General features: G+C 51.9%; 1 protein-coding gene across 1 annotated transcript; it reads right to left on the bottom strand.

Annotated features, from left to right (window-relative positions):
- Positions 1-16,327: 16,327 nt before the first annotated feature.
- LOC119696347 (olfactory receptor 14J1-like) lies at positions 16,328-18,920 on the bottom strand. Its single transcript, XM_038126055.1, has 2 exons — positions 18,782-18,920; positions 16,328-17,283 (listed from the first exon to the last, which is right to left on the bottom strand). The coding sequence occupies exon 2, from the start codon at positions 17,258-17,260 to the stop codon at positions 16,328-16,330; it is 933 nt and encodes a 310-aa protein (XP_037981983.1). The 5' UTR covers positions 17,261-17,283; positions 18,782-18,920.
- Positions 18,921-27,682: the final 8,762 nt, after the last annotated feature.

The raw sequence follows: 27,682 nt of genomic DNA on the forward strand, positions 1-27,682 counted from the left end.
GTGGCTTTAAAGGAACTAAAGGATCTCCCAGCAAAGTTTTCTGCAGAGATGCCTTTTCGTTGCCTTCTCTGGAGCTGCAGCAGCAATGTCTGTGTGCAGAGCTGGGGGCAGATCAGTGCTGGCCCAGCAGCTGTGCCCAGCAGCAGCAGCAGCACTTGGTGTTGCCAGTGCTGCTGCCGTGGCCCTGCCCCGCTGCCCTGGTGGCCCTGGTGTTGCTGTAGGGCCTGAGTGCTCTCGGGGCCGGGCACAGTGCTGGGGGTGGCAGTGCCGGGGCTGCAGCAGGGACAGGCCATGGGCACTGCTGGGGCAGCGCTGACGCCTCAGGCCAGGGCCTGGGAGCTGCAGGCTCCTTGCCCAGGCTCTCTCAAGAACATGGCCAGGCCAATGCTCAGCACAGAAAAGCCCCATGAACAGCCCCAGGCTGGCCGTGGGCAGGCTGGGGGCAAACAGCATGGCTGGGGCTCTGCAAGGGCCCTGGGGGAGACGGGAAGGAGCAGCAGAGCAGGGGCTGATCCATCCCCAGTGCGCTGCACAGCCCAGGGCAGCGTCCCAGAGCGTCGTCACTGAGCTGCCAACACCATCCCCCCTCTGCAGCCCTGGCTTCTCCCCCAGCTCACAGAGGTGCCCCATCCTTGCAGGTACAGGCACGGCAGCACTGGCCCAGGAGCCCCTGTTTGCATTGCACAGAGCAGGCAGGAGCACCCCCATGCTGATGCTGTGGGGACATGAACCTGAGGGAGCACAAATGCCATCAGCCCCTGGGGCCACCAAGGGCTGGGGGACGCCAGGGAAAGCACTCAGCTTTGTCCTGGCCTCTGCAGTCAGCCAGAAAGTTTGTTCCCATCAGCTGGGAGTTTCCTGTCCCACTGCAGATGCTTTGCTCAAGAGCCAGTGCGGCCTGGCAGCCACCCCCAAACTGCCCTGAGCATTTCCTTGGATTCACCTTGGCTTTCTTTACTCTTCCCTGCTACAAACTTCTTCCTCTTGCCCAGCCCTGTTCCCTGCCCTGCAAACAGCCCATCCCTGTTTGCCCTTTCCTCTCTGGCCCCACTCCCCATTGCAGTTCCTGACTTGGCACCATGGGAACGGCCCTTGGGGAGCAGGATCATCCTCCAAGTGCTGCAGCAATTGTCTGCAGGCTCCTGCAGTGCCCCGTGCTGCTCCCTTGCCAGAGGCAGCCCAGGCCAGGGGGGCCCATCTGGGCTGCTGTGTCTGCCTGTGGGGCTCCCTGTTCTGGGCAAGGAGGAGGAGCTGCAGAGGCTCTGCAGGACTGACAGGATGGGCTTTGGGGCTGGCAGGAGAAGCTGAGAGACCTAGGTGTGGTTGTGATATTTTATGAAAATCCCTTTGCTAGGATTTTCTTCTTTTGAGAAGCGGAAGGGCCTCAGCTTCCATTGTAAACAGTTTGTTATCTGCTACAGTAGAATGCAGCAGGTGTTTTCTTGATTGGTCAATGTGGGATGTTTCTACTTGGTGGCCAATCGAGGAGGCAGCAGCTCTCGGACCCTTTAGTAGTCACAAAACTTTGTTATTCATTCCTTTCTTTTCCTTTCTTGCCTTCTGATGAATCTTTGTCTCTGTTCTTTGTAGTATACTTATAGTGTGGTCTTTTAAATGTAATATATATCATAATATAATAAACCAGCCTTCTGAAATGGAGTCAAGATCTCTCCTTCCCTTCCCCAAGTCCGAACTGCCCAGAAGACCCACGGGAATACCTGGGCTGCTGGAGCTTCTCAAGAGGAGGCCCAGGGCTCATCCTGACACTGCTCCAAGGGTGCTTTCAGAGAATCCCAGAATCAGCCAGGTTGGAAAAAACCTTGAAGATCATCAAGTCCAACCTGTGCCCTGACACTGCCTTGTCTCCCCTGAGCCTCCTCCAGGATAAACAACCCCAGCAGCTCCCTCAGCCACTCCTCAAAGGACTTGTGTTCCAGACCCCTCCCCAGCCTGGTTGCCCTTCTCTGGACACGCTCCAGCCCCTCCATGTTCTTCCTAAATTGGGAGGCCCAGAACTAGATACAGCACTCAAGGTGCTGTCCACCCATTGCCCAGCACAGGGCAAGAATCACTGCCCTGCTCCTGCTGGCCACACCATTCCTGATCCAGGCCAGGAGCCATTGGCCTTCTTGGCCACCTGGGCACACTGCTGCCTCATGTCCAGCCTGCTGTCCAGCAGTCCCTGCAGCTCCCTTTCTGCCTGGCTGCTCTCCAGCCACTCTGTCCCCAGCCTGTGGCGCTGCAAGGGTTGTTGCGGCCAAAGTGCAGGACCCGGCACTTTGCCTTGTTAAACCTCACCTTGTTGGACTTGGTCCTTGGATCCAGCCTGTTCAGGGCCCTGTGCAGAGCCCTCCTAGCCTCCAGCAGATCAACATTCACGCCGAGCTTGGTATCATCTGCAAATATGCTGATGGTGGACTCAATCCCCTCATGAAGATCATCAATGCAGATATTGGAATCCACGCTTGCTGGATCTGATCCCTCGGCCATCCTGTGGGTGCCCTGTGATGGCACTCAAGGTGATCTGTTCCATAACCTTGCCAGACTCCAAGGTCAGGCTGACAGGCCTGGAGCTCCCCAGATCCTCCTTCCAGCCCTTCTTGGGTATGGGCTCACACTGGCACCTCCAGTCCTCAGGGACCTCTCTGGTGAGCCAGGACTGATGATAATTGATAGAGATCAGCTTGGGGAGCTCATCCACCAGCTCACTCATCCCCCAGGATGGATCCCATCCAATCCCATATACCTGTGAGCATCTGAGTGGCTCAGCAGGTCACCAGCTGCTTCCTCCTGGATTCCAGGGAGCTGTTCTGCTCCCTGTGCCCATCTACCAGCTCAGGAGAACACTTGTCCCGAGGGCAATGTGTCCTAATATTGAAAATCTGGACAAACAAGGAGTTAAGCTCAGTCTTTTCTTTATCTTTAGTAACTCTATTCCCCACTGCAACCAATAGAGTAAAGGTTCTCTTTTTCCCATGTTTTGCTTATAACTTATTTATAGAAACCTTATCTAATATTTTTCACAGAAGTGGCCAGGTTAAGCTCTAATTGAGCATTCACCTTTCAACTTCTCAATCTGCATGACCTAACAGCATCATGAAACACTTCCTAAGTAGCCTGACCCTCTATCCAAAGTTGATGCACCTTCTTTTTTCCCTTGAGTTCCCACAAAATCTCCATGGGCAGCCAGCCAAGTAATTTTCCTCACCAGTTCATCTTTTGCCACACTGGGACAGGCTGCTCCTTCCCCCTTAACATTACTTTCCTAAAGTGTGTCCAACCTTCCGGGACCCCTTTGTTTTTAAGGGCTGTTTGACTTTAAAAAATCAGTACCCGATTCGGTACTCCCCAAATTAGCATCCTGAACAGACCAAAGTCTGCCCTTCCTAATTCCAGTGTAGAAGTTTTGTTGCTGCCCCTCCTTCTTTCACAGAACATTGAAAACTTGATTATTTCATGGTCACTGTGCCCCAGGCAGCTTCTGACCCCCACATCTGCCCCCAGCCCTTCTCTGTTTGTGAACAGCAGGAGACAGAGCTTTCCTTGGCAGTGGGAGTGCTACCAAAAATTCGGTAAAACAGAAAACTCCTTAACAGCAATGCAGCATTAAGAAGCAGCATTCTTTATTCAGCTGGATGCACGGGGGATAGCTCCTCCCAAAGCCGTGCGTGCTGAGTACAGGAAAGTTTCTGTTTATTTTCTGTATTTTGCACACATAGTCATTGATTGTCCCAGACTAAACATACATATGATAATCATTTCCCCAAAAGCATTAACATATTTCCCCTCCCCTTTACCCATGTGTTCTTCTGTCCTGGGGGTCTCTCTGGTGGTCCCTGGTGGTCGTGGACCCCAATGTTCCAGTGGGCCTGGCTGAGCTGGCAGGACACTGAGGCTGGTGAACTTCCAGTTCCCCTTCTGACACAAGGGGCATTGTGTGGTTTCCATAGGCCTGGGGTTTTGGAGAACAAGCTCCAGGTGTCAGCTCACCTGGTGCAGACAATTGATCATCTGGGAACATGAGGTCACAGAGTGGGCTATGACATCGCAGAGTGGGTTATGTGAGGTCATTGAGCAGCTGTAACATCATAGGCTGCCTCTGTGACATCACAGAGCAGTCTGTGACATCCCAGAGGGGCTGTGTGACATCCCAGGAGGGCTGTGTCAGGTCACTGCGTTGGTCACTCTGCCCCAGCTCCCCCTCACAGTTTCTCCCAACAAGTCCAATGCTGTTCATGCCCAGCGGGGTCCCTGTCCCCCGGGATCCCCCCGGTCCCCCTGGAGCCACAGCCTCCAGCAAAGGATGTTCCACAGGATCCAGCCCAGAGCCTGACATGGGGACAAGGGGCCAGGGCTGTGTGAGCAGGACATCAAGGCCGGGGATTATCCAGGTCACTGTGGCCTGGTTTGGGTTGCCCAGGGCAGGAAAGATGTCTGGCAGCTGGAGCAGGGTTAGGGAAGGGCCTCCAAGGTGGGGCTGGAGCCCTTGGGCTGTGAGCAGAGGCTGAGGGAGCTGGGCTTGTCCAGCCCGCAGCAGGGAAGGCTGAGGGGCTCCTCATCCCAGCCTGGCAGTGCCAGCAGGGAGGTGATGGAGAACACAGAGCCAGGCTCTTCACCGGGGGGCCTGGTGGGAGACAAAAGCCAATGGGTGGAAGGGGAAAGAGGGGAGATCAGCCAGGACAGGAGGAGATGAAGTGAGTCAGGCTGGTTTCAGCATTTCCTCAACACCAAGAGCAGCCTGAGCTCCCTTCTCCATCCACCACTGACAGCTTTGCAAATCAGGAATTGTTTGAGCTGTTTTGCCCCCACTCCAGGACGAGCATCCTGATACAAGAATTGAATTGTGTTTATATCTATCACAGAACCACGTTTTTCTGAAATTAATTTTAGTATGGAAATCACTTGTGGATGTTGGACTCCTCAGACACTGCTGGGACATTGCACATAGCTCAGGGAAGAGTGTGATTGTTATTAGATTGTGTCCTGTTCAACTATGGTCTGTTGGCCATGAAGAGAAACTTTCTGTGCCTCTGAGTCCCACCAGTTCCTGACCCCCAAAGGACACAAACCTGAGGAGTTGTGGCTCCCACTCCAGTGGTGGCACTTGCACCTCCCTCCCATCCCCAGAGCAGAGCTCCCTTGTCCCAGAAAGTGCCTGGCAATGCAGGGATGAAGGAAACCGGACAGGCTGTGGGGATCAGGGGCAGGGCACTGCCAGGGATTTGAGGTGGATGTGAGCCCAGGGCAGGACCTGTGCCTCAACCTTGGGGAACCTCATCCCATTGTCCTGGGCCCATGGCTCCAGCCTGTCCAGATCCCTCTGCAGAGCTTCCTGGCCCCCAGCACAGCCACACTCCCACCCAGCCTGGGCTCACCTGGGAACTGACTGAGGGTGCCCTCGATGGCCTCGTCCAGATCAGCAATAAAGAGATTTCACTGACCTGGCTCCAGTTCTGAGCCCTGGGGACACCCCTGGATGTGACTCCATTCCTAGGCTGCTCTGAGTGCCAGGGGTTGGATGAGGGAAATGGTGGGGTGGGGGTAGGTACAAAGTGTGATTGATTGTCAGCTATGAAGGGTCTTGATTTTCATGACTATTCAAACTGCATGAGGAGGGGCTGGAGGTCAATGTCAACTGGGGATTGCTGCTATCAATCTATAAACAGGTACAGAAAACTTAACAAGACAAAACAATTCTCTCTGTTTTCAATATAGTAAACTCACTTTGAATACTCTTCTGAAATCTGTCTAATTTACCACAAAGAATTGAAGACTTGCAATATTCCCATGGGCTTGTCTTGTTTGGGTGTTTTGAACAAATGTTTATGAGCTTTTCTCACTGCATTCCTGAACTGAAGAGCTCAAGAAAGAAGAGGCCTCTGGAGAAGGAAAATTCATCAGCAACCTCCAAGAGCCTGAGGATCCATCCCCATCAGAGCAGCAATGAACAGAAATGGGCACAGCTTTGTGGCTGCCCCAGCTTTGGGCAGGGCCCTGGGCCTGGAGCAGGAGCAGCTCTGGAGGGCCCCAAGGCCAGGGCTCTTGTGCTGCCCTGGGCTGATGGGATGGCAGCAGGGGCTGCAGAGCTCTCAGCACCTGAGCCAGAGGGGAGCAGGGCAGCCAGGGAGCCTCCTTGTGCCTTGGCCAAGCCCCTTCCCCCATGGCTGGGGCCGAGTCCTGTGGCAGCTGCAGCTGCTGCTGTGCCCTGGCCAGGGGCTGAGGCCATGGGGCCAGTGGCCAGAGCAGCCTGGGCTGAGCAGAGCTGTGGGGCCAGAGGCGGCTGGGCTGGGCTGGGGAGAGGCCCTTGGTGCTGCCCAGAGCTCAGGGCAGCTGGCAGAGCTTGCAGGGAGCTGGGCTGGGCTCAGAGAGCCTGGCACAGAAACCATCAGTGTCCATCTCAGCCTGGCTGAGCGTGCAGGGGACAAGAAGAGCACCCCAGGGTCTGCAAGTTCTCTTTGTGGGAGCTGAGCTTGTGACCCCCTGAGCCCTCCCAAATGCTGGGGCTGCTCCTCCAGCTCCAGAGCAGATGTGACAGATGGGACAGAGACAAATATTACCTGCCGCATTCTTTGTTGTGTTTGCTTATACAGGTGACCTGGATCCATATGCAGACAAGGTGTTTTGTGTCAAATAACACTGATAGAGTGATAAAAATAATATTTTTAGCTGAAAATAATATTTCATGCAAAATATACAATGAGAAATAAAAGACACATATGACCAGAAGAGCATTTGTGTTTTTCAGAGGATGAGAGACTCATTGATGTTCCAGCATTTAAACCTGTTCAATTACTTCCCTCAGGGCTTCCTTGAAATGAGAGGTGACCACCAGAGGCCAAGGCCAGCCAGACTTTTGTCTGGGACAGCCCTTGCATATGGGAAATTTTCAGGGGGATTAACAATTTCATCCATGGGCCCCTGGAAAGATGGATGGTTCTTTTCCATATCAGAGAAAGCACAGAGCCCCAGTTCTCCAGGGGCTGATGAGAGGCGGCCCTCAACATTCCAAGATCAGCTGGACCTTTCAGGTGGCCCCTGGGAGGCCAAACCAGCCAGACCTGTTCCATATTCCCTTGGTTCCATAAGGCCCCACAGTGTCACAATGCTCTCCTTGCTTTCTGAAGTGTCACACCAGTCTCCATGCTTCCATGAGGCCCTGCAGGGTCACAGTGGCCCTTTGGTTCCATGTTGCCCCACAGTGTCACAATGGTCTCCATCATTCCATGGAGCCTTGCAATGCCACAATGCTCTCCATGGATCCACGGTGCCCCGCAGGATCACAACGGCCCCTTGGCTCCACGAGGCCCTGAAATGCAACAATGGCCTCTTGGTTCCCCAAAGCCCTGCTGCTCCACACTGGCCCCTTGGGACCATGCAGCCCAGCAGAGCCACAGGGATGTCCTTGGTTCCACGAGGCCCCACAGTGTCACCATGGTCTCCACAGAAAGGAAACCACAGAGCCCCCGTGTTTCAGGGCTTGATGAACTGCAGTCACCAGAGGCCAAGGCCGGACAGACCTGTCTCTCCTGGCAGGCTTGTCCAGGAGCAACTCTTGGATATTTGAAATTTTGAATGTTGAATCCCAATTTCAGCCCTTTTTGCCTGGAGGAGAAGGCCAGTTCTTTGCCACAGGAAGGAAAGCATGGAGCCCCTGTGTTTGGAAGGCAGGTGAGACCTGGCCCTAAGGAGGCCAAGGCCAGCCAGACCTGTCTGTAATGGCAGCTTTTGTGTAGGAGCAATCTTTGGATATAGGATTTTGGTGGTGGAATCCCAGTTTTGGCCACGGGCACCAGGAGAAGAAGGATGGTTCTTCTCAATGAGAAGGAAACAACAGAGCCCCAGTGTTTCAGGGCAGAATAGGGGTGACCACCAGAGGCCAAGGCCAGCCAGCACAATCCGTCCTGGCAGCTTTTGTCTGGGAGAAACCCTTGCATATAGGGTTTTAGCCATGGGTGTGTGTGCAGGAGGGACAGTTCTTTTCCATAGGAAGGAAAGCACAGAGCCTCAGTGTCTGAAGGCAGATGAGAGCCAGCTCTCAGGAAGACAAGGTCAGCCCGACTTGCTGATAATGGCAGCTTTTGTCTGGGAGAAACCCTTGCATATAGGGTTTTAGCCATGGGTGTGTGTGCAGGAGGGACAGTTCTTTTCCATAGGAAGGAAAGCACAGAGCCTCAGTGTCTGAAGGCAGATGAGAGCCAGCTCTCAGGAAGACAAGGTCAGCCCGACTTGCTGATAATGGCAGCTTTTGTCTGGGAGTAATCCCTGGATAGTGGGAATTTTGGAGGGGGAATCCCATTTTGGCCATGGATGCTTGAAGGAGAAGGGCAGTTCTTTTCCATGTGAAGGAAAGCCCAGAGCCCCAGTGTTCCAGGGGTACATGAGAAGAGACCCTCAACATGCCAAGGGCAGTTGGACCAGTCAGGCCAGGCCAACCAGAGCTGTTACCTGTTCCCTTGAATTCATGGGGCCCACAGTATCACACTGGCCCCTTGTTTCCATGGGGCCCTGCAGTGTCACAGTGGTGGTGTCATATTGGATCCTTGGCTCCATGAGGCCCAGCTGTGTCACACTGGTCTCATGTTTCCATTGGGCCCCACAGTGTCACAATGGTCCCTTGCTTCCATGAGGCCTTGCAGTGTCACAGGGGTCTCCTTGGCACCACAGGGTCACAATGGTCCCTTGGTTCCATGGGGATCACAATGTCAGAAGGGTCTCCTTGGTTCCATGAGGCCCTGCAATGTCACAATGGACATTTGGTTCCATGGGGTCCCACTCTGTTCCATGAATCCTTAGTTCCATGGGGCCCTATAGTGTCACAATGGACTCCTTGGTTCCAGGGTGCCACACAGTGAGACAACTGCCCCTTGGCCTGCCAACACTCCACAGTGTCACAATGGTTCATTGCTTCCACGGGGCCTTGTAGTGTCACAATGGCCCCTTGGTTGAGTGAGGCCCTCAGTGTCACAATAGTCTCCATGATTCCATGAGGCCTTGCAGTGTCACAATGGCCCCTTGGTTGAGTGAGGCCCTCAGTGTCACAGTAGTCTCCATGATTCCATGAGGCCTTGCAGTGTCACAACAGACCCTTGGTTTCACTGAGCCCCTCAGTGTCACTGTGGTCCCCTTATCTCCACCTGGCTCTCAAGTGCCACAATGGCCCTTTGGTTTCACAAGGCCTCAAAGTGTAAAAATGGCCTCCATGGTTCCATGAGGCCCTGCTGTGACACAATGGACCTTTGGTTCCATGATGCCCCAGAGTGACACAATGGTATCCTTGGCTCCATTGGACCCTTCATCCCATGGAGACCCACAGTGTTCACTGTAGTGCCCTTGATTCCATGAGGCCCTGCCCTGCTATAATGGCCCCTTGATTCCAGTGGGTCCCAAAGTGTCTGAATAGTCCCCATTGTTCCATGAGGCCCCACAAAGTCACTGTGGTCCCCTTGGTTCCACAGGGCCCCACAGTGACAATGGACTCTTGGTTCCATGTGGTTCCTCAGTCACAGTGGCCCCTTGGCTCCATGTGGCCACGCCGTGTCACAGTGGCTCATGGTTCCATGAGGCCACACAGTTTAACCACAGACCCTTGGTTCCACGAGGCCACACTGTGTCACAATGGACTTCTGGTTCCATGAGCTTTCGTTCTGCCCACAGCAGTCTCCTTGGTTCTGCAGTGTCACCATGGTCCCTTTATTCCATGAGGTTCTGTAGTAGAACATGGTCACCTTGGTTCCATCAGGTTCTGCAGTGCCACAATGGGCCCATGGTTCCACGAGGCCTTGCTGTGTCAGAGTGGCCCCTTGGTTCCAAGAGGTTTCTCCGTGTCACAATGGTCTCCTGGGATCTGCAGGATCACAATGGGCCATTGGTTCAATGTGGCCCCAATGTGCCACAATGGATTTTGGTTCCATGGGGTTCTGCTGTGTCACAATGGACCCTTTGTTCCATGAGTTTGCTCAGTGTCACAGCTGACTCCTTGGTTCTGTGAGGCCTCGCTGTCACCAAATCTGCAAAATACCAGAATAAGGATCCTTAACACTAATTTGCTCTTCAAGAGGGTCTCATTTATTCAGGCCTGAGGTCCAGTGAGGGATAACTCCTAACCTTATGTGGACATGTAATTCTACCAGTGTCACTAAATGTGTATTACAATTTACCCATTACCATAAAACCCATCCCATGTTCCCAGAGTCAGTCCTTCTCTTTTCTATCACTGCACCCTTGAGCCAGGCGTCTTCTTCTCTTCCAACCATCCTTGCTGGGAAAGCAGGCCCTGCATGCCTTGTTCCTTGTGCCAAAAGTTCAAAGGCACAGTAAAAACTGAATCAATCCTTTTGGTACCGAGGTCAAGGCTTTGTGTGGGCAGGCAGAGGCAGGCAGGAGGCAGAGCTGTCAGCAAAGGAAGGGGCCAGCCAGGTGGGGCAGCCGGGCGGTGACGACAGCCTGCAGGGACAGAGGCGCAGGGCAGGAACACCGTAGCACAGCCTGGGCTGCACAGGGCACAGGGATGGGCAGCAGCTGCAAGGCCCTGACAGAGCCAACTTGGGCAGCACTTGGGCCATGGCTGCTGGCCCTGGGCCTGAGGCCACAAGGGGACAAGTGACCCTTGCAGCCCTGGGGCCTCATTGCCTCCTTGTCCCTGCTCAGCAGCCTGGCAGGGGCCGCCCCATGGTGCTGCCCTTGGCATTGCCCATCCCCACATGCCAGTGCCCATGCCGGGAAGAGCCCTGAGCAAGGAGGGAGGGACAGGATCTGCCTTGCCAGGGGCTGGGGCTCAGGCCTTGGGCTTTTGCATTCCTGAAACACATCTGGGTTTGCTCAGCACCAGAGACACCTTTGCCTTGCTTATCCCCAGCTGTCATCACTGCCTCCATGTCGGGTCTCAACTCCGGATTGGGGTGACCCCGAAAGATGGAGAAGTCCCTCTTCCAACCAGTGCCTTCAAAGAAAGACTCAGTAGTCCTCTGTTGTCTGGTCTCAAGGTTGTTTATTGTTGGTTATCTACAAGATTCTTCTCCTGAACTGCTGTGGCCCGTTCAGCAGCTCAGACAAAGGCACACTGCCCTCTCAGGGGGCTGGTGCTATCTTTTATATCATATATTACGTACTACATCTTTATACTTTTTCCCCAATGCCTACTATCTATATTGAACGGTGACTTTCTACTCTAAACCAATCTGTGAGTGCCAACATCACCAAAGACATGGAGGCTAGGAAGGAGAAAGAAAGAGGACAGGGCACACCCAAATCCCTCCATCTTAGAACCCCCTGACCCCCATGTACAAAACTTGGACCCCTGCGTACAAGGCTTAAAACCCCCTTGTACAGCACTCAAAAATCCTTCCTTTCACATCATGACTACTTCTACTACAATACCTAAACTTTTGTGACTTCTTGTTCTTCCTGCACAGTTGGTAAATTGTTCCATGGGTCAGATTCAAAGCCACAGGGGTTTCTGGCTGCATGCCAGGGTCTCAGATGCTTCTGACCTGGGTCTGGAACGTCCAAGAATGTCTGCGGGACATTCTGAGTTCTGACACCTCCAGTGCTCTGCTCTGCCTGGGGCCTGGGGACACTATCTCTGTTATGTCCCTAAGTGGAACCCATTAAAATAAAGAAAGTTTGGACTTAGAATCTGATTTTGAGTTCTTGAGAAGTTTTTTGAGCACACTCTGAGGGACTGAGTGTGATGCAAAGAGCACCAAAGCCCCAGAGGGTCATTAAAGTCCTTGTGCTGTGTCTGTGCTGCTGAGCTGGGCCAGGCTCCTGGCCCAGAGGCAGCTCCTGGCAAGGGCAGCGCTGCAGAGAGACAGCTCTGGCCAGGAGCAGCTCCTGGGCACAGCCCAGCAGGGCTGGGGCACTGCCAGGGCAGCTCAGGGACACGAGCAGGGCACAGACAGAGCTCACAGGGGCTCAGCACTGCCAGGGGCTGTGGCATGTCCCCAAGGGGGCTGTGTCACAGCAGCACCTCTGTGGCTGTGTCATAGAGGCACAGAGCAGCTGTGATGTCAGCAAGGGGCTGTGTGACAGCACAGTGTGGGCTGTGTGAAGTCACAGGTTGGGCTATGACATCATAGAGTTTGTTGTGGGAGGTCATCGATCCGCTACGGGCATCATAGAGGGGATTCTGTGACATCACAGAGCAGGCTGTGACATCATAGCATGGCTGTATGACATCATAGAGCAGGCTGTGAGGTCAAAGTGTGTGTTGTGACATTAGAGAGTGGCAGTACGACATCACAGAGAGGGTTTTGTGACATCACAGTGGGGGTTGTGACATCACAGAGCTGTCTGTGACATCATAGAGTAGGGTGTGAGGCCATAGAGCAGATCCTGCCATCATAGAGGGCGGCTCAGTGACATCAGAGAATGGGTTGTGACATCACTGGGTGGCTGTGTGAAATCATAGAGCAGTCTCTGACATCACAGAACACAACATGACATCACATGGTGGCTTTCTGACATCACAGAATCTTCTGTGACGTCACAGTGCAGCTTCCTGAAATTCCAGGGTGACATCCCAGAGTTGCATCTGTGACATCGCAGGATGCTGTGTGACATCACAGGAGATGTGTGAGGTCACTGGGGATGTCACTCTGCCTCATCCCCCCCTCACAGTTCCCCCCAGAGCAGTCCAACGCTGCTCGTGCACAGAGGGGTCCCCTGTCCCCCTGGGTCCCCCCGCCCCCGGCGCCGCAGCCTCCCCCAGAGGATGTTCCACAAGATCCACCCCAGAGCCTGACACGGGGACGGGGGGCTGTGGGGGGTGAGACAGGGGGACAGGGACCCCCGCAGCTGTGTCCCTGTGTCCCTCAGGGCCAGAGCCTGGGCCAGGGCTCCTTCACCCTGTTACGAACAAGGGCTTGAGAGCGCTGAAACAATCCCCAGCAAGGGATCAGCAAAAACCAGATTTAATATTCAGCAACAGCACCACCAAGTTCCTTGGCAAGAGTCACTCTGCTCCTGACTGGACACTTCAGGCACAGCAAGGAAACAAAGCAACAACAAAACCAATCAAAATCCAGGCAATCAAACCAGAAATGAACCAAGACACTGGGGCTTTCCTGCCTATGGAAAAGAAATGGCCATGTCCAGGTGCCCATGAGATTTGGGTTTAGCCTCCAACATTCCCTATTGTGACACACTGGAGGAGATTGTTGGCTGGAAACATTTTGTGTGTGGGGAAAGAAGGGGCAGGTCCAGCCTTGCCCTGCCCTGGAACCCCAGCACTGCCCTGCCCTGGAACCCCAATCCCCCCAGAGCCTCTCTCCCAGCCCAGCAGTGTCTGCCAGGCCCTGGCACAGCACAGGCAATGCTCCACAGCCACCTCTGCAGCCCCCAGCCCAGCTCCTGAGGGACCAAATGAGCCCAAGCCCCACCTGGGGGAAGGGCCCAGGAAGACCAAGGGGGATTGAAGGCTGAGCACAAGGCAAGCACACATCTTGACCCTACCTCCTCTTGGAATTTCCAGCTGAACACCACTGGAATCCAGGAGTTGGTAGCTCTGTGTGTGCTTCTCTGAATCTTATTTGTCTTTTCTTCTTTCTCTGTTTTTTCTTGTAATAACACCCCTTTCCAAATTTTGAATAAATTAAAATTGAACCAGCTAAGAATTTGTGAGGTTGAAGGGGCAAACTAATGCTTTGAGAAGTGTTTTTTTTGTTGATTCAATGTCATATTAAAACTTTTACCAAAGTTTCTCTGATTTTCCTAAGTTCCCAGAAAAGGCTTTTTTGTTGTTTTGAGCTCCTGAGAATCTCTTGTTGGTACAGAGTACACGAACAACTGTAATTGCTTTTAAATGTCTCCTTAAGAGAGTTTTTTAGTGGATGGCAGTCAGGACTTGTCTCTCCCACTTGGCAAAGCCCAGGCAGGGCTTTCCCAGCCCCATTCCACCCTCCATTTCCCAGCTGGAGACGCTTGTGCCTCTGAGTTGTGCTGCCCCAGCCCCAGGGACGCTCTCCTTGTCTGCCCATTCCCCCACGGGATCTGGGCAGGGATGGCCTCAGTGGGGGCTGCTGACATCCTCAGCAACTGTGGTGCCCCATGGAACCAAGGGTCCCTGGTGACACTGCAGGATCTTGTGTCACCAGGGCTCCACTGTGACACTGCAGCACCAAGGAATTCATGGTGGCACTCGGAGGCCTCATGGAGCCAAGAGGCCACTGTGACCCTGCAGGGCCTTGTGGAACCATGCAGAGCATTGTGACAGAGCAGGACCTGGTGTCACGATGGGGGCGTTGTGACACTGCAGGGCCCAGGGATCCAAGGGACTTTGTGACACCAAGAAGCCCCCATGGAACCAAAGGGACATTGTGACACTGGGAGGCCTCATGGAATCATGGAGACCATTGGGACACTCTGGGGCCTCATGGAACCCTGGTGACACCAAGTTGTCTTGGCCAATGGCTCCTGGCCTGGATCAGGAATGGTGTGGCCAGCAGGAGCAGGGCAGTGATTCTTGCCCTGTGCTGGGCACTGGTTGGGCAGCACCTTGAGTGGGATGTCTAGTTCTGAGCAACCCAATTCAGAAAGGACATGGAGGGGCTGGAGCGTGTCCAGAGAAGGGCAACAAGGCTGGGGAGGGGTCTGGAACACAAGTCCTGTGAGGAGCAGCTGAGGGAGCTGGGATTGTTTATCCTAGAGAAGAGGAGGACGCACAGGAGACAAGGCAGTGTCAGGGCACAGGTTGGACTTGATGATCTCCAAGGTCTTTTCCAACCTTGCTGATTCTTGGATTCTCTGAAAGCACCCTTGGAGCAGTGTCAGGATGAGCCCTGGGCCTCCTCTTCAGAAGTTCCAGCAGCCCAGGTGCCTCAGCTTCTCCTGCCAGCCCCAAAGCCCATCCTGTCAGTCCTGCAGAGCCTCTGCAGCTCCTCCTCACTGCCCAGAACAGGGAGCCCAACAGGCAGACCCAGCAGCCCAGATGGGCCCCCCTGGCCTGGGGTGCCTGTGGCAAGGGAGCAGCACAGGGCACTGCAGGAGCCTGCAGACAATTGCTGCAGCACTTGGAGGATGATCCTGCTCCCCAAGGGCCGTTCCCATGGTGCCAAGTCAGGAACTGCAATGGGGAGTGGGGCCAGAGAGGAAAGGGCAAACAGGGATGGGCTGTTTGCAGGGCAGGGAACAGGGGCAGCTAAAAAGAAGAGATTTGTAACAGGAAGAGTAAAGCAAGGAAAGGTGAAGCCAAGGAAATGCTCAGGGCAGTTTGGGGGTGGCTGCCAGGCAGCCCTGGCTCTGAGCAACAGCGTCTGCATTGGGACAGGGAACTCCCAGCTGATGGGAACAAACTTTCTGGCTGGCTGCAGAGGCCAGGACAAAGCTGAGTGGTTTCCCTGGTGTCCCCCAGCCCTTGGTGGCCCCAGGGGCTGATGGCATTTGTGCTCCCTCAGGTTCATGTCCCCACAGCAGCAGCATGGGGGTGCTCCCGCCTGCTGTGTGCAATGCAAACAGGGGCTCCTGAGCCAGTGCTGCCGTGCCTGTGCCTGCAAGGATGGGGCACCTGTGTGAGCTGGGGGAGAGGCCAGGGCTGCAGAGGGGGGATGTTGTTGGCAGCTCCATGAGGACGCTCTTGGATGCTGCCCTGGGCTGTGCAGCGCACTGGGGATGGATCATACCCTGCTCTTCTGCTCCTTCCCGTCTCCCCCAGGGCCCTTGCAGAGCCCCAGCCATGCTGTTTGCCCCCAGCCTGCCCACGGCCACCCTGGGGCTGCTCTTGGGGCTTTTCTGTGCTGAGCATTGGCCTGGCTGTGTTCTTGAGAGAGCCTGGGCAAGGAGCCTGCAGCCCCCAGGCCCTGGCCTGAGGCGTCAGTGCTGCCCCAGCAGTGCCCATGGCCTGTCCCTGCTGCAGCCCCGGCACTGCCACCCCCAGCACTGTGCCCGGCCCCGAGAGCACTCAGGCCCTACAGCAACACCAGGGCCACCAGGGCAGCGGGGCAGGGCCACGGCAGCAGCACTGGCAACACCAAGTGCTGCTGCTGCTGCTGGGCACAGCTGCTGGGCCAGCACTGATCTGTCCCCAGCTCTGCACACAGACATTGCTGCTGCAGCTCCAGAGAAGGCAACCAAAGGGCATCTCTGCAGAAAACTATGCTGGGAGATCCTTTAGTTCCTTTAAAGCCACTGAGAGCGCAGCCCCTCCGTGACACAGTGTGTGGTCACAGGGAAGGTGGAGGGAAAAAAAATGAGAAATGGCACAAACAATGACATTTCTTTGTAGACAATATGAAAACAGTAAAACAAAGAAAAAGAACCTCCAAAATGATAACAAGAAGTAGTATGATAGATGACTTTTATTGCAAGTGATTTACAGAAATTGGCCAGCAGTTTAATGTTCCTGAAAGCATCCAGTCATCAGTGTCCACACTGCAGCCTTGAGCTCCTGGTTCCTCAGGCTGTAGATGAGGGGGTTCAGGGCTGGAGGCACCACCGAGTACAAAACTGACACCACCAGATCCAGGGATGGTGACGAGATGGAGGGGGGCTTCAGGTAGGTAAACACTGCAGTGCTGATGAACAGAGAGACCACAGCCAGGTGAGGGAGGCAGGTGGAAAAGGCTTTGTGCCGTCCCTGCTCAGAGGGAATCCTGAGCACAACCTGGAAGATCTGCACATAGGAGAAAACAATGAACACAAAACAACCAAGAACTAAACAAGAACAAACAGCGAGAAGCCCCAGTTCCCTGAGGTAGGATTTGGAGCAGGAGAGCTTGAGGATCTGAGGGATTTCACAGAAGAACTGGCCCAGGGCATTGCCATGGCACAGGGGCAGGGAAAATGTATTGGCCGTTTGCATGAGAGCATTGAGAAAGGCACTGGCCCAGGCAGCTGCTGCCATGTGGGCACAAGCTCTGCTGCCCAGGCAGGTCCCGTAGTGCAGGGGTTTGCAGATGGACACGTAGCGGTCGTAGCACATGATGGTCAGGAGGGAAAGCTGTGTTCCAAGGAAAAAGATAATCAGAAAAACCTGAGCAGCACATCCAGTGTAGGAGATGGTGCTGGTGTCCCAGAGAGAATTGTGCATGGCTTTGGGGACAGTGGTGCAGATGGAGCCCAGGTCGCTGAGGGCCAGGTTGAGCAGGAAGAAGAACATGGGCGTGTGCAGGTGCTGGCCGCAGGCTACGGCGCTGATGATGAGGCCGTTGCCCAGGAGGGCAGCCAGGGAGATGCCCAGCAAGAGGCAGAAGTGCAGCAGCTGCAGCTGCCGCGTGTCTGCCAATGCCAGCAGGAGGAAGTGGCTGATGGAGCTGCTGTTGGACATTTGCTGGGGCTGCACATGGGGACCTGTTCATGGGGAAGAAGATAGTGAAGAGTTAGAGGAAATACCTGAAACCAAAATCAAAACCATTTCCCATACACCCTCTCCTGTAACACACATGGATATGCATCTGTGTTTAAGAGTTCTGAGGTTTTCTTTTTAACCTCCCCCCATCACTCCTGATGTTCTTGGGTATTAGAAACCGTCACCATTTCTGCTTTTTTGTGTTTGAACAGATGGAGTTTCCTGAGGCAAAAGGATGAGAGAGACTGAGGGGAGATGGTCTGTCACTTCATTCTGTTTAAAGTTGCTCTGAGCTTTCAGTTTTTCAAATGCAGGATGTTCACACGTCCATGTTTCTCTTAAAAAACCCCAGGTATTGCTGAGAGCAGATGGATCCACCACAGCCCAGCTCCACATTTGTAGCCAAGGACTCAAGCTGCTCATTTCACCAACTCAGCAGCATTTTCAGTGTCAGAACACCTCTGCATTTCCCCATCAATCTCAAAACTCAGTGACACTCTAGCACAGGTTTGCATCCTGTATTAAAGCTCCCAGCTTGGACTGAAATCTCAGGGAGAATTCCAAGTGTCCTTATGATGGCACTGGATTAAGGGAGATGCAGCTCCTTCCCTGGCTGCACTGACAGCATTGCCCAGAGGCGGGCACTGGGGACAGCGTCACCCTGAGCCAGCTGTGCCCCCTGCCAGAGCCCCCAGTGCCGGGCAGCTGCTCCCAGCCCTGTGCTCTGCAGAGGGAACTGGGCCCGGGGCTGCAGAGCTGCCCCACGGCTCTGCTGCAGCTCTGCCTGCACAGGAGGGGCTTCATGCCTTGGAGCCCCAGCCCTGAGGGCAGAGGCTTGGCTGGGGGACAGGAGGGAGGGGGCTTGTTCAGAGCCAGGGGCTGCACTGCAAGGGATTCTATGGACATCTCCAAACTCTCCCTGCCACAGCATTTCTGGGTTTTGTTTTCTCTCATTGCCTGATCTTCTCTCTGCTTCCTGGAGATTTTCCTCCTGCAGCTGTTTCCCTGTGCCTGATCTCTCCCTGCCAGCACTCACAGACCCCAAATCTCTGGGCACTCTCCTTTGCCTGACAGAAGCCTGCCTGTTTGCAGGGCACTGGCTGGGGGCAGGTTGTGTTTGCAGCTTGGAGAAAGGACAGCTCAGACTGAGCCTGATGGGTCCAGCAAAGGTGATGCTGCTGCTGTCCATGGGCAGAGTGGCTGAAAGCACATTAGGGATCTCCTGTGAACCTACTGATCACTTAAAGGAACAGTTCAGGTGTCAGGCACGTGTCAAAATTCATCACTAATAATTCATGATCAGCCTTTAATATTTATTCCTCCCTCCCTGCCATTCTCCAATAGTAGGAAACTGAATACTTAGACTTTAGGACTGTGCTCATTTTTTTTCAAAATCCTTGTCTAGGACATATTCTATGACTGATCAGAACCCCTCAGCATGTCAGAGCTTCATGAGCATTTCACCTCCCCTGCACCAGGAATACCCAGAGTTGTACTCACAGAGTCTGTAGGCATTGGGATGTTCCAGCTGTAGGAGATGGCTCCAGGAGCTGCAGCTGCATTGTCCTGCAGCCAGAGGTTCCTGTGCCAAGGGCTGGCAGGGATTCTGCCCCAGGCACTTCTCAGCACCTTGCCAGCCCTGACTGATTGAAGCTCTCTGTGCCTCTGTGCTGTGCCCGGGCTGGCTGCAGGCAGTGCCCCAGCCCTACTGGGCTGGCAGAAGAGCTGCTCAGCAAGAGAAATGTTCTTTTCAAGCTCTTCTTGGTTACCAGCAGCTGCCTCTGTGCCAGCAGCCCAGCCCAGCTCAGCAGCACAGACACAGCACAAGGACTTTAATGAGCCTCTGGGGCTTTGTGCTCAGGCCCTGAGCATCAGTCCCTGAGAGGCAGCTGAAGAAACCTCTGCAGAACTCCAAGGCAGAATCACACTCCAAAGTTTCTTTCACTTTTAATAGGTCCCACTGAAGGACAGGACTGAGAAAGTGTCCCCAGGCCCCAGGCAGAGCAGAGAACTGCAGGCAGTGATGATAGGTGGGGACAAAGAGAAGCCAAGTCTTGGTGCCCTGGGCCACAGCAGGGTCTGTGCCACCAAGGGCTGGCAGGAGACACCTTGTCCTGAGGCACTGGGGCCTCCTGGCACAGCCCCAGCCAGGCTGGCCACTGGCAGCCCCTTGTCCTGCCCTCAGCATCCCCCCCTAGCCCACATGCCAGTGGCCTCAAGGATCTGCTGGAAGGAGTCCCTGGGGAGCCTTGCTCAGCAATGGCCCTTGGGGGCTCCTTCATGCTCCCAGGGACTGCAGGCTTTTCAAAGGACTTTGGGTTTGGCTTTGGCCCTGGAGCCTCTGAGAGCTTTTTGCAGTCATGGCCTCCAACTATCTGCTGTAATTAGTCCCTTGAGAGGCTTTGTCAGTAACAACATTGAGTGGGGCTCATTAGTACTTTAAGGAACTTCAGTTATTTTAAGGTACTTGGTGTTTCCCTTTTGATACAGACTCTGTGAAAATTTCACTCATCACTGGCATTAATTATCTGCTTTAATGAGTCCCTTGAGAGCTCTGTGTTGATACTCAGTGGGGCTCATTAATACTTTGAGATACTCAAGGTTTATTACTTTGGATTTTTCCTTCCCACACTGAGTCTCTGAGAGGTTTTTGTGCCATCCTGGCCTCCAGTTCTCCCCTCCAAGGAGTCCATGAGGAGCCTGTGTTGGGGATTGACCTCAGTGGGACCCATTAATGCTTTGAGACACTTTTGGTGTTTCTTGTGACTTGGCCTCCTGGCAAGGTTTGTGCAATCTCCTCTCAGGCCCTGAGGTTCCAGGGCTCAGCTCCAAATGCACCACGGGGCTCATTAGGATCAAGCAAGTCCTGAGAAACCATGTGTCTTCCCTGATTTCCCCTTGGTCTGGAACAGTTCATCAGGAAGATTTCCTTTTACAGTTATGGAGAAATATTTCAATGAGCTTCTAAGAAATATGTATTCTTGCCTTAAAGGGTGTCTTTTATTGCTGTTCATATTATGCAAGAGGTGATTGCAGCATTCTGTGATTGATATTGATCCAGGGTCTCTCCTAAGAAGGTCTGCCCAGGTCGGAGAAGTTTTACCTTGAGAGCTGACCCAATGTGGACAACCTTGCCGCACATTCCCCAACCTCATGTGAGAAACGGTTTTTACTTTCAAAAATTTAAATGTTTTTTTAAGACCTTGTCAAAATAAAACAGAAGACTGAAAAAAGAAAAGAATACAGTGAGAGGAGTAAAGGATTCAGTCACCAGGTGCTCATCTACAAAATGGATGTTCTGTCTTTTATACCTCTAGCTCCTCCCAAAGTCTTGTAAATGAACTCCTTCTTCGCTGTCCAGTGGTGGAGATCACTTTCTTACAGCTTGACTGGAGGTCAGGTGCTGCCATAGTAACAAGCCGACCCTCCCAAATGCCCCGACGACTGAGGCCATCCTGTGATAACAATGTACGGGGGAGAGGAAAGATAGCTATACATCTACCAAACTTCTCTGTACATATATTTCATATTCACCCTTTAATTGTGAGAGTCAACCGTTGGATTACTCATTTATAGTAACCCACTTTTCTTTTTTTATAAGTCATTTTGCTCAAACAATTAGGTAAAAAAATTTCTCTCTCTCTTGAATGAGTCATACCAGCATCTGTTGACATGGGCAAGGACAGTGGGAAGAGGAAAAAAAAAAAAATCTCGGGTTTTCCTTAGACACACTAATTTGGAATGGACAAAAGGGCATCACAGAGGTCCAGTATGGCTTTGACTCCCATTTACCGTGCCTATGTGGTCACTACCCATGGTCAGTGTATCTTAGGGGTGAGTACAGAGGCCAACATTTAATAAAACAGGGACTAGAGGTCTTTCCCTCTAGTCGCTGTTGTATTAAAACACAATTGAGGAATGATAGAGGTCCAGAATGGTCTTTTGTCCCTACCTTACCATGCCTAAAGGGTTGCTACCTGCAGCAGGCCTATGGAGTCTTCTTGGGAGGAAACAAAGGGGCCAACCCAGTCTTGCTCTCCTTCCTTTGTCTTATTTTCCTAAAGAAGCTTTCCCATTACCTTTTACAGTCCCTTGTGTACTTCCCCTCACCAGATGCTGGTAATTCTCACCATTAAAACAGGAAGACAGTTCTCCAGCTGGTTGGTGGAAGCTTGACTCTACTTTTTGAGCATCTTGGTTATCTTTCAGTCTCTGCTTGAGAGTCAATCTCGTTTCACCCAGCCTGGATGTTATAGTCCACTCTTCGGCTTCTTCTACTGTCGGAGTCTCCCCCTGGTCAGGGTGACTCTGAAAGGTGGAAAAGTCTCTCCTCCAACCCGTGCCTTCAAAGAAAGACTCAATAGTTTGCAGTTGTCCGCTCTCAAGGTTGTTTATTATGTGTTATCTAAAAGATTTTCTCCCTGAGCTGCTGCAACCCGTTCAGCAGGTAAGACAATAGCACACTCTACGCCCCTGAGGCTGGTGCTGTCTTTTATACTAAAAACTACGTGTACTATATTTACAATTTCGTTCCAATAGCTACCACCTATGTAAGACAGTCAGCTTCTATTCTAAACCAATCTAAAAGTGCCAACATCACCCAAATCATGGAGGCCAAGAAGAAGAAAGAAGGAGGACATGGCACACCCTGATTCCTCCATCTTGGAGCCTCAGATCCCCATGTACAAAATCCAAACCCCACTGTACAGAGGTCAAACCCCTCCCCCCCGTACAGCACTCAGAAACTCTTCCCTTCACTTTGTGATGATCTCTACTATACTACCTAAACTTTTGTGTGTGGCTTGTAGTTCTTTATACAGAGTTGGTAATTTGCTCCATGGGCTAAGATCGAAATACCACATGTCTTTGGCTGCATGCCAGGGTCTCAGAGCCCCTTGCCAGGGGTTCAGGCCATCCAGGGCATCCAGAGGGGTGTCCTGGGTACTGACATTCTACCAGGCCTTTGACTCTGTTGCCATGAATCCATCCCCGCTCTGCAGTTTGTACAGCCAATTCTGTGGTTAGCAGTACCTGAAAGGGACCTTCCCACTGAGGAGTTAGAGGCTGATCTCTCCATGACTTAATCATCACCCAATCCCCAGGATTATTATTATGGGTTCTGAAATCCAGGGTGGTAGTTTGAGGACTTGCCCCTTTATGTCTTAGCCCTTCTAAGGTTTGTGCTCTAGACAGAACATATTTCTTGGCATGGTTTCCCTTTCCTCACAGGGGACAACCTTCTGGGGTGAGGTCAGAAGGGTAACCCAAACATCATTTCACAGGGTGAGACTCCCAGATCTGACTGGGGTTGGGTTTTAATTCTTAATAAGACCAAAGGGAGACATTTGACCCATGACATTCAGGTTTCAATCATTAGCTTAACTGAAGCTCTTTTCAGAGTTTGATTCATCCTCACCACACAACCAGAACTCTGTGGATGCCATGGAGTGTGTAAGTCCCATTTCACTCCCAGGGGCTGAACAACTTTCTGCGATATCATTGACGTGAAATGAGTTCCCTGGTCTGAATCAATCCTGTTTGCCAACCCATACTGGGGAATGATTGATTCTAGAAGTGTTTTACTCACAACATTGCCATTGGCTTTCACAGTGGGTACCACCTCTACCCAATGAGTCACATGATCTACTATCACTAGCAAGAACTTCCAGCGATGTCCCTGGGGAAGCTCAGTAAAGTCTACTTGGACGTTTTGGAAGGGCCTTAAAGCTAGTTCTTGCCCTCCTCTGGGTGTTTTCCTCATGACCGTCTTATTCACTCGTTGACATATCACATACTATTCAGTCACTTGCTTAGCTATTCTGAAAATTCCTATGCAGCCCCAGTCCCCTAGAAATTGATCACTCAGCACTTGTGTACCCCAATGTGTTGTTCCACGTAGGCCATCTAGCATTTTCTTGGCAAGGGGTTTATTCAACATTTGCCTCGCATCTGCTAATCTCCACTTCCCTTCCTTATCTTTCTTGGCTCCTATTTTGAGAAGTTCTTTCTCTTCTGTCCCACTGAATACTGTGACTTTTTGCATTTCTTTTATGGGTGTTAATACTACTATTAGTTTTTCTGTCTCTGATTCAGTTGCATTTATAGATTCTAAATCTGCTAAATTGTTCCCTTATGCCTCCTGAATCACCTCTTTTTGATGTCCTTTAACATACACCACTGCTACTTCCTCTGGCAATTTTAAAGTTTCTAATACCTCTAAAAAAGTTTTTTCATGAATCAGTCCCTTTCCCTTTGAATTTAATAGCCCCCTCTCTTACCAAATGTTTTCCAATGGTATGCACTACTCCAAAAGTGTATTTTCAGTCTGTATGTATTGTTCCCCTTTTCTGTGCCAATATTTCCAGAGCTCGTTTTAGGGCATACAACTCTCATGTCCTGGCTGACCAGTTGGAAGGTAGCTTGCTCTTTTCCATGGCTACCAACCCTTCATCCACTATAGCACACCCCGATACCCTGTGCCCCTTTATTACCTGTGAAGATCCATCGATGTACAGTCGTTTTCCACCTTGGCGTGGTTGATCTCTTAGGTCCTCTCTTACTTTAGTTTGATAGTTAATAACCTCTAGGCAATTACGTATTAGTTCCTCACCTGGTTCTCCATACAAAAACTGGGCAGGGTTGAGTTGGTTACTCACCATTAGCACTAAACCAGTATCTATTGAGATGGCTTCATACTTTAGCACTTGGGAATCAGTGAGCCATTTCTCAGCCTTTTGGCTTAGGATACTCCTTCCTGATTTAGGGATATATATTTTTCAATTTTCTCCCAAAGGTTAATTTTTTGCTTTCTGCTATGAGTAGGGCGGTCACTGCCACCACCGGAATGCAGGTTGGCCACCCCCAGCTGACAGGGTCTAGTAATTTTGATAAATAGGCCGCTGATTTCCTGGATCCTCCCCAGTCCTGGGCTAACACTCCATGAGCTACCCCTTTTGTATACCCTCAAACAGATAGAAGGGCTTGTCTAAGGCAGGAACACTCCATGACGGTGCACTGACTAATTTTTGTTTTAAAGCTTCAAACTTTTGTTCATCGTCTTTTTCCCACCTAATCTCTTCAACTAACTTTTCATACAGGAACTGGATGGCCTGCATGTATCCTTCAATCCATAGCCTACAACATCCCAACTGGCCTAAAAACCTTCTGACATCCCTCTTACTATTGGCCATGGGAGTGAGACTATCTCTGTAATTGTCTCAGGGTCCAGCTGCTGGGTCCCTTGACAAATCCCATGTCCTAGGTATTTTACTTCCACCTCTACAAATTGGAGTTTCCCTTTTGAAACCCGAAGTCCTTGATCCCCCAGAAAATTTAACAACACTATGGTGGATTCTCGTACTTCGTTTTCTTCCTGTCCTGACAGAAGCAAACAATTTACAAATTGGATGAGCTTTATCTCGGGTTTAATGGAGAAGAGTTGTAGTACTTCTCCTAGGGTTTGACCAAAGAGGTTTGGGGATTCGGAAAACCCTTGGGGTAACCTAGTCCACCGAAGTTGTTTCTCCCAGAATCAGGTTCCTCCCATTCAAAGGTAAATATACCCACTTTCATCTGCCAGTGGGCACGCCCAAAAAGCATCTTTTAGGTCTATCATGCTAAACCACTGCTGTGATGGGGGGATATTACTCAGTAGTGTAAAGGGGTTAGGCACTACTGGGTACCAATTCACTCTTTTTTTGTTCACTTCTCTCAAGTCTTGGACAAGCCTGTAAGTCCTGCCTGACTTCTTTACTGGTAATATGGGTGTATTATGGGGGGACATACATGGTTCTAAGGTCCTGTGCTCAAGTAGGTCCTGGATCAGTGGCTGCAGTCCTCGTCTCCCCTCCAGGGAGAGTGGATATTGTCGTACACAAACTGCATGGTTTTCATTAACTATTTCTATTACTATAGGTTTCATGTTAAATTTACCTCAGTTTTTCAGTTTTGCCCACACCGTCTCATGAATTTCCTCTTTATTTTTCTTCCCTTAATTGGAGAAGCTTAACTACCATTTTCCCTTTCTCTGGGAGCACTTCAATGTCAAACTGCACCTGTAAATCCTGTCCTAATAATTTCACTCTGCTTCTGGAACTGATAGAACATCCCCAATTCCTATTTTATTTGTGCCTTCAAACTTTATTTGCTTTATACCTGAGGCTTTGAACCCTTCCCCTTTAGCACCTTCTACTTGCACAGTATCTTGGCCCTTTTTGCACCCCTTTGGGATTCCACCAACACAAGTTCTTTCAGTCCCCCTTGTCTACTAAGAATTCAAATTCTTCCTCCTGGGGATCTGTTTTTAAAGTTATCAAGGGCTCCTGATAGTATTCTCTCCCCAGGAGGTAGAGCCCCTGACACCCCTAGTCTTCCACTTCTCCTTTTTGCTCAGTCTCATAGACCCTCAGCTCCTTTTCCTTCTGGGGGACATTCTTTCTGATATGCCCACTCTCTTTACAGTAAAAGCAAACTGCTCCTAGGTTCCCTTGTTTTCCAAACTCCTTTTTGTGTCCAGTTCCAAGGTGCTGCCTCACCCATCCGTCTATCTTCCTGACTGTCCCTGCAGAGGAACAGGGCATCTTTCAGGCACTTCCACAAGCTCAGGCTTCTCGTTTCATGAGGAATCTGGGATGGAAATGACCTTATTAAGAAGGAGAAAAGCTGAGGAAATGGATTAGAAATTCTTAGAAAAAATTACCCTTCTTACAGACAAGGTTCACCAAGTCATTCCCAGCATTTCTCCTTTTCCGATTCTTTCAGTCTTCTACTCTGGGAGGTGCAGCTTGTTCTGCTGCTTCTCATGAACTGATTGTGCTCTTAATTTATACCAGCATCAGAGATGTAGAATCATCTAAACTGAAAACAGAAAGAAACTGCCTCTGACAACCAATTTTCATGTTCTAGATCACTTTCCAGGTGTCTATGGAGATGTTGAGTGATTATCACACAACCCTCCATTTCTGGCTGCAGGTTCTGGAGATTCTTTCTCTGAATTCAGTCAGGGTTGCATTCCCCGACAAGTCCTGGTACCACCTCCTGTTTTCCAAGATTGGAACAGTCACAATGAAGTCCTCACCAATGGCACAACTCCCCAGTCCACCAGGAAAAGAAAGCACAAGTTGTCAAGTTCTCTAAACCTTTGTCCTGCTTGGCTGCAAGAGTCCTGCTGCACGCACAGTGTGGAAAGCCAGGGAAAGCTGCAGGTGGTGGCACAATTTGTGACAGGAGCTCAAATCCATTCTCCAGGAAAGGTTCTTGAAAAGAGCAGACAGGACTGTGGAGAAGATTCCTGGAAAACTGAATCGGCTCTCCAGAAGTGAAATGAAAATGGAAAGAAACCATCTGAAATGTTTTCCTCTATTTATTTCTATGCTCCCTTTTTCCATGTTGCACTACTTCTCCATGCCATGAATTCCAAATGCATCTCACCTCTAAGATCAATGACTTAGCAAGATTTAGACACTCTAAAATGCCATGAGCTACACAGAGTTTGCCTTCCCCTGTTTTTGTTGGAAAGCAATGCTGGAGCCATAGGTGCAGTGCTTGGGTTGGGCCCGAATCCTGCAGCCAGGGAATGTGCCCGCCAGTGTGTGACCCTCAGCAGGGACAATGCACAGCAGCGTTGCTGTGCTCGGTCTCCATGGAACCATCCCAGGAGCAGCTGCTGAGCTCAGAAGCCATGGCAGCCACCGCCCTGCTCCAGAGCCCCTTGGCAGGGTGGGCTCCTGCCCTGGCTCTGTGTGCCAGGAGCCAGCAGCGCTGGGTGCAGGGAGCCCAGGGAGGGCACAGAAACGCTGGGTGAGAAATGCTGGGGGGACAGCGGGATGGGCGAGTGCAGCCCGGCCAGGGCAGAGGAGCAGCATGCACAGGGGGCACAGCCTGCGGGACAGATGGCCAGGGGCTGGGCAGGGCTGGCAGGGCCAGGGGCACCAAGGCCTTTGTCCCCTGGGCTCGGGCAGCGCCTCTGGAGGCCCCACAAAAAGAACTTTCCTTTGAGGGGCTGCACTTTGGTTCTCCCTTGCCCCTTCCTGAAAAGGCTGGCAGGGATTGCAGGTTTCTGACACTTGTCCTTCCTGCCCCACACATCCCACTGCCCCACAAACATCCTCGAGCCACCTGTGACGGCAGGCCCTGCTGTGCCAGGCCTGGGCTCAGGGCTTGGCCTTTCTGCTTCCCCCAACCAGCCCAGGCCTTGCTCAGCACTCCAGTTCTCTGTTGCTGTGCCCCAAGCTTGCTTGGCCAGCGCCGGAAAAGGACTTGAGGTACCTCAATCTCCTTGGCAAATGCATGAGAGAAAACAGTAAACTTCTCAGGAGGGTGGAGAACCAACTTTTAGTTGCAAACTTCATAGAATTAGGTACTTGAGTGTCCCAGATTGCAAGGCAAGATGTATTTTATTTG

Source organism: Motacilla alba, unplaced genomic scaffold (assembly GCF_015832195.1).
Source record: "Motacilla alba alba isolate MOTALB_02 unplaced genomic scaffold, Motacilla_alba_V1.0_pri HiC_scaffold_28, whole genome shotgun sequence".
Taxonomy (NCBI): Eukaryota; Metazoa; Chordata; class Aves; order Passeriformes; family Motacillidae; genus Motacilla; species Motacilla alba.

Bases quoted from the DNA above. Each gene is read 5' to 3' on its own strand.
- LOC119696347 (XM_038126055.1), bottom strand. From the start codon at position 17,260: ATGTCCAACAGCAGCTCCATCAGCCACTTCCTCCTGCTGGCATTGGCA.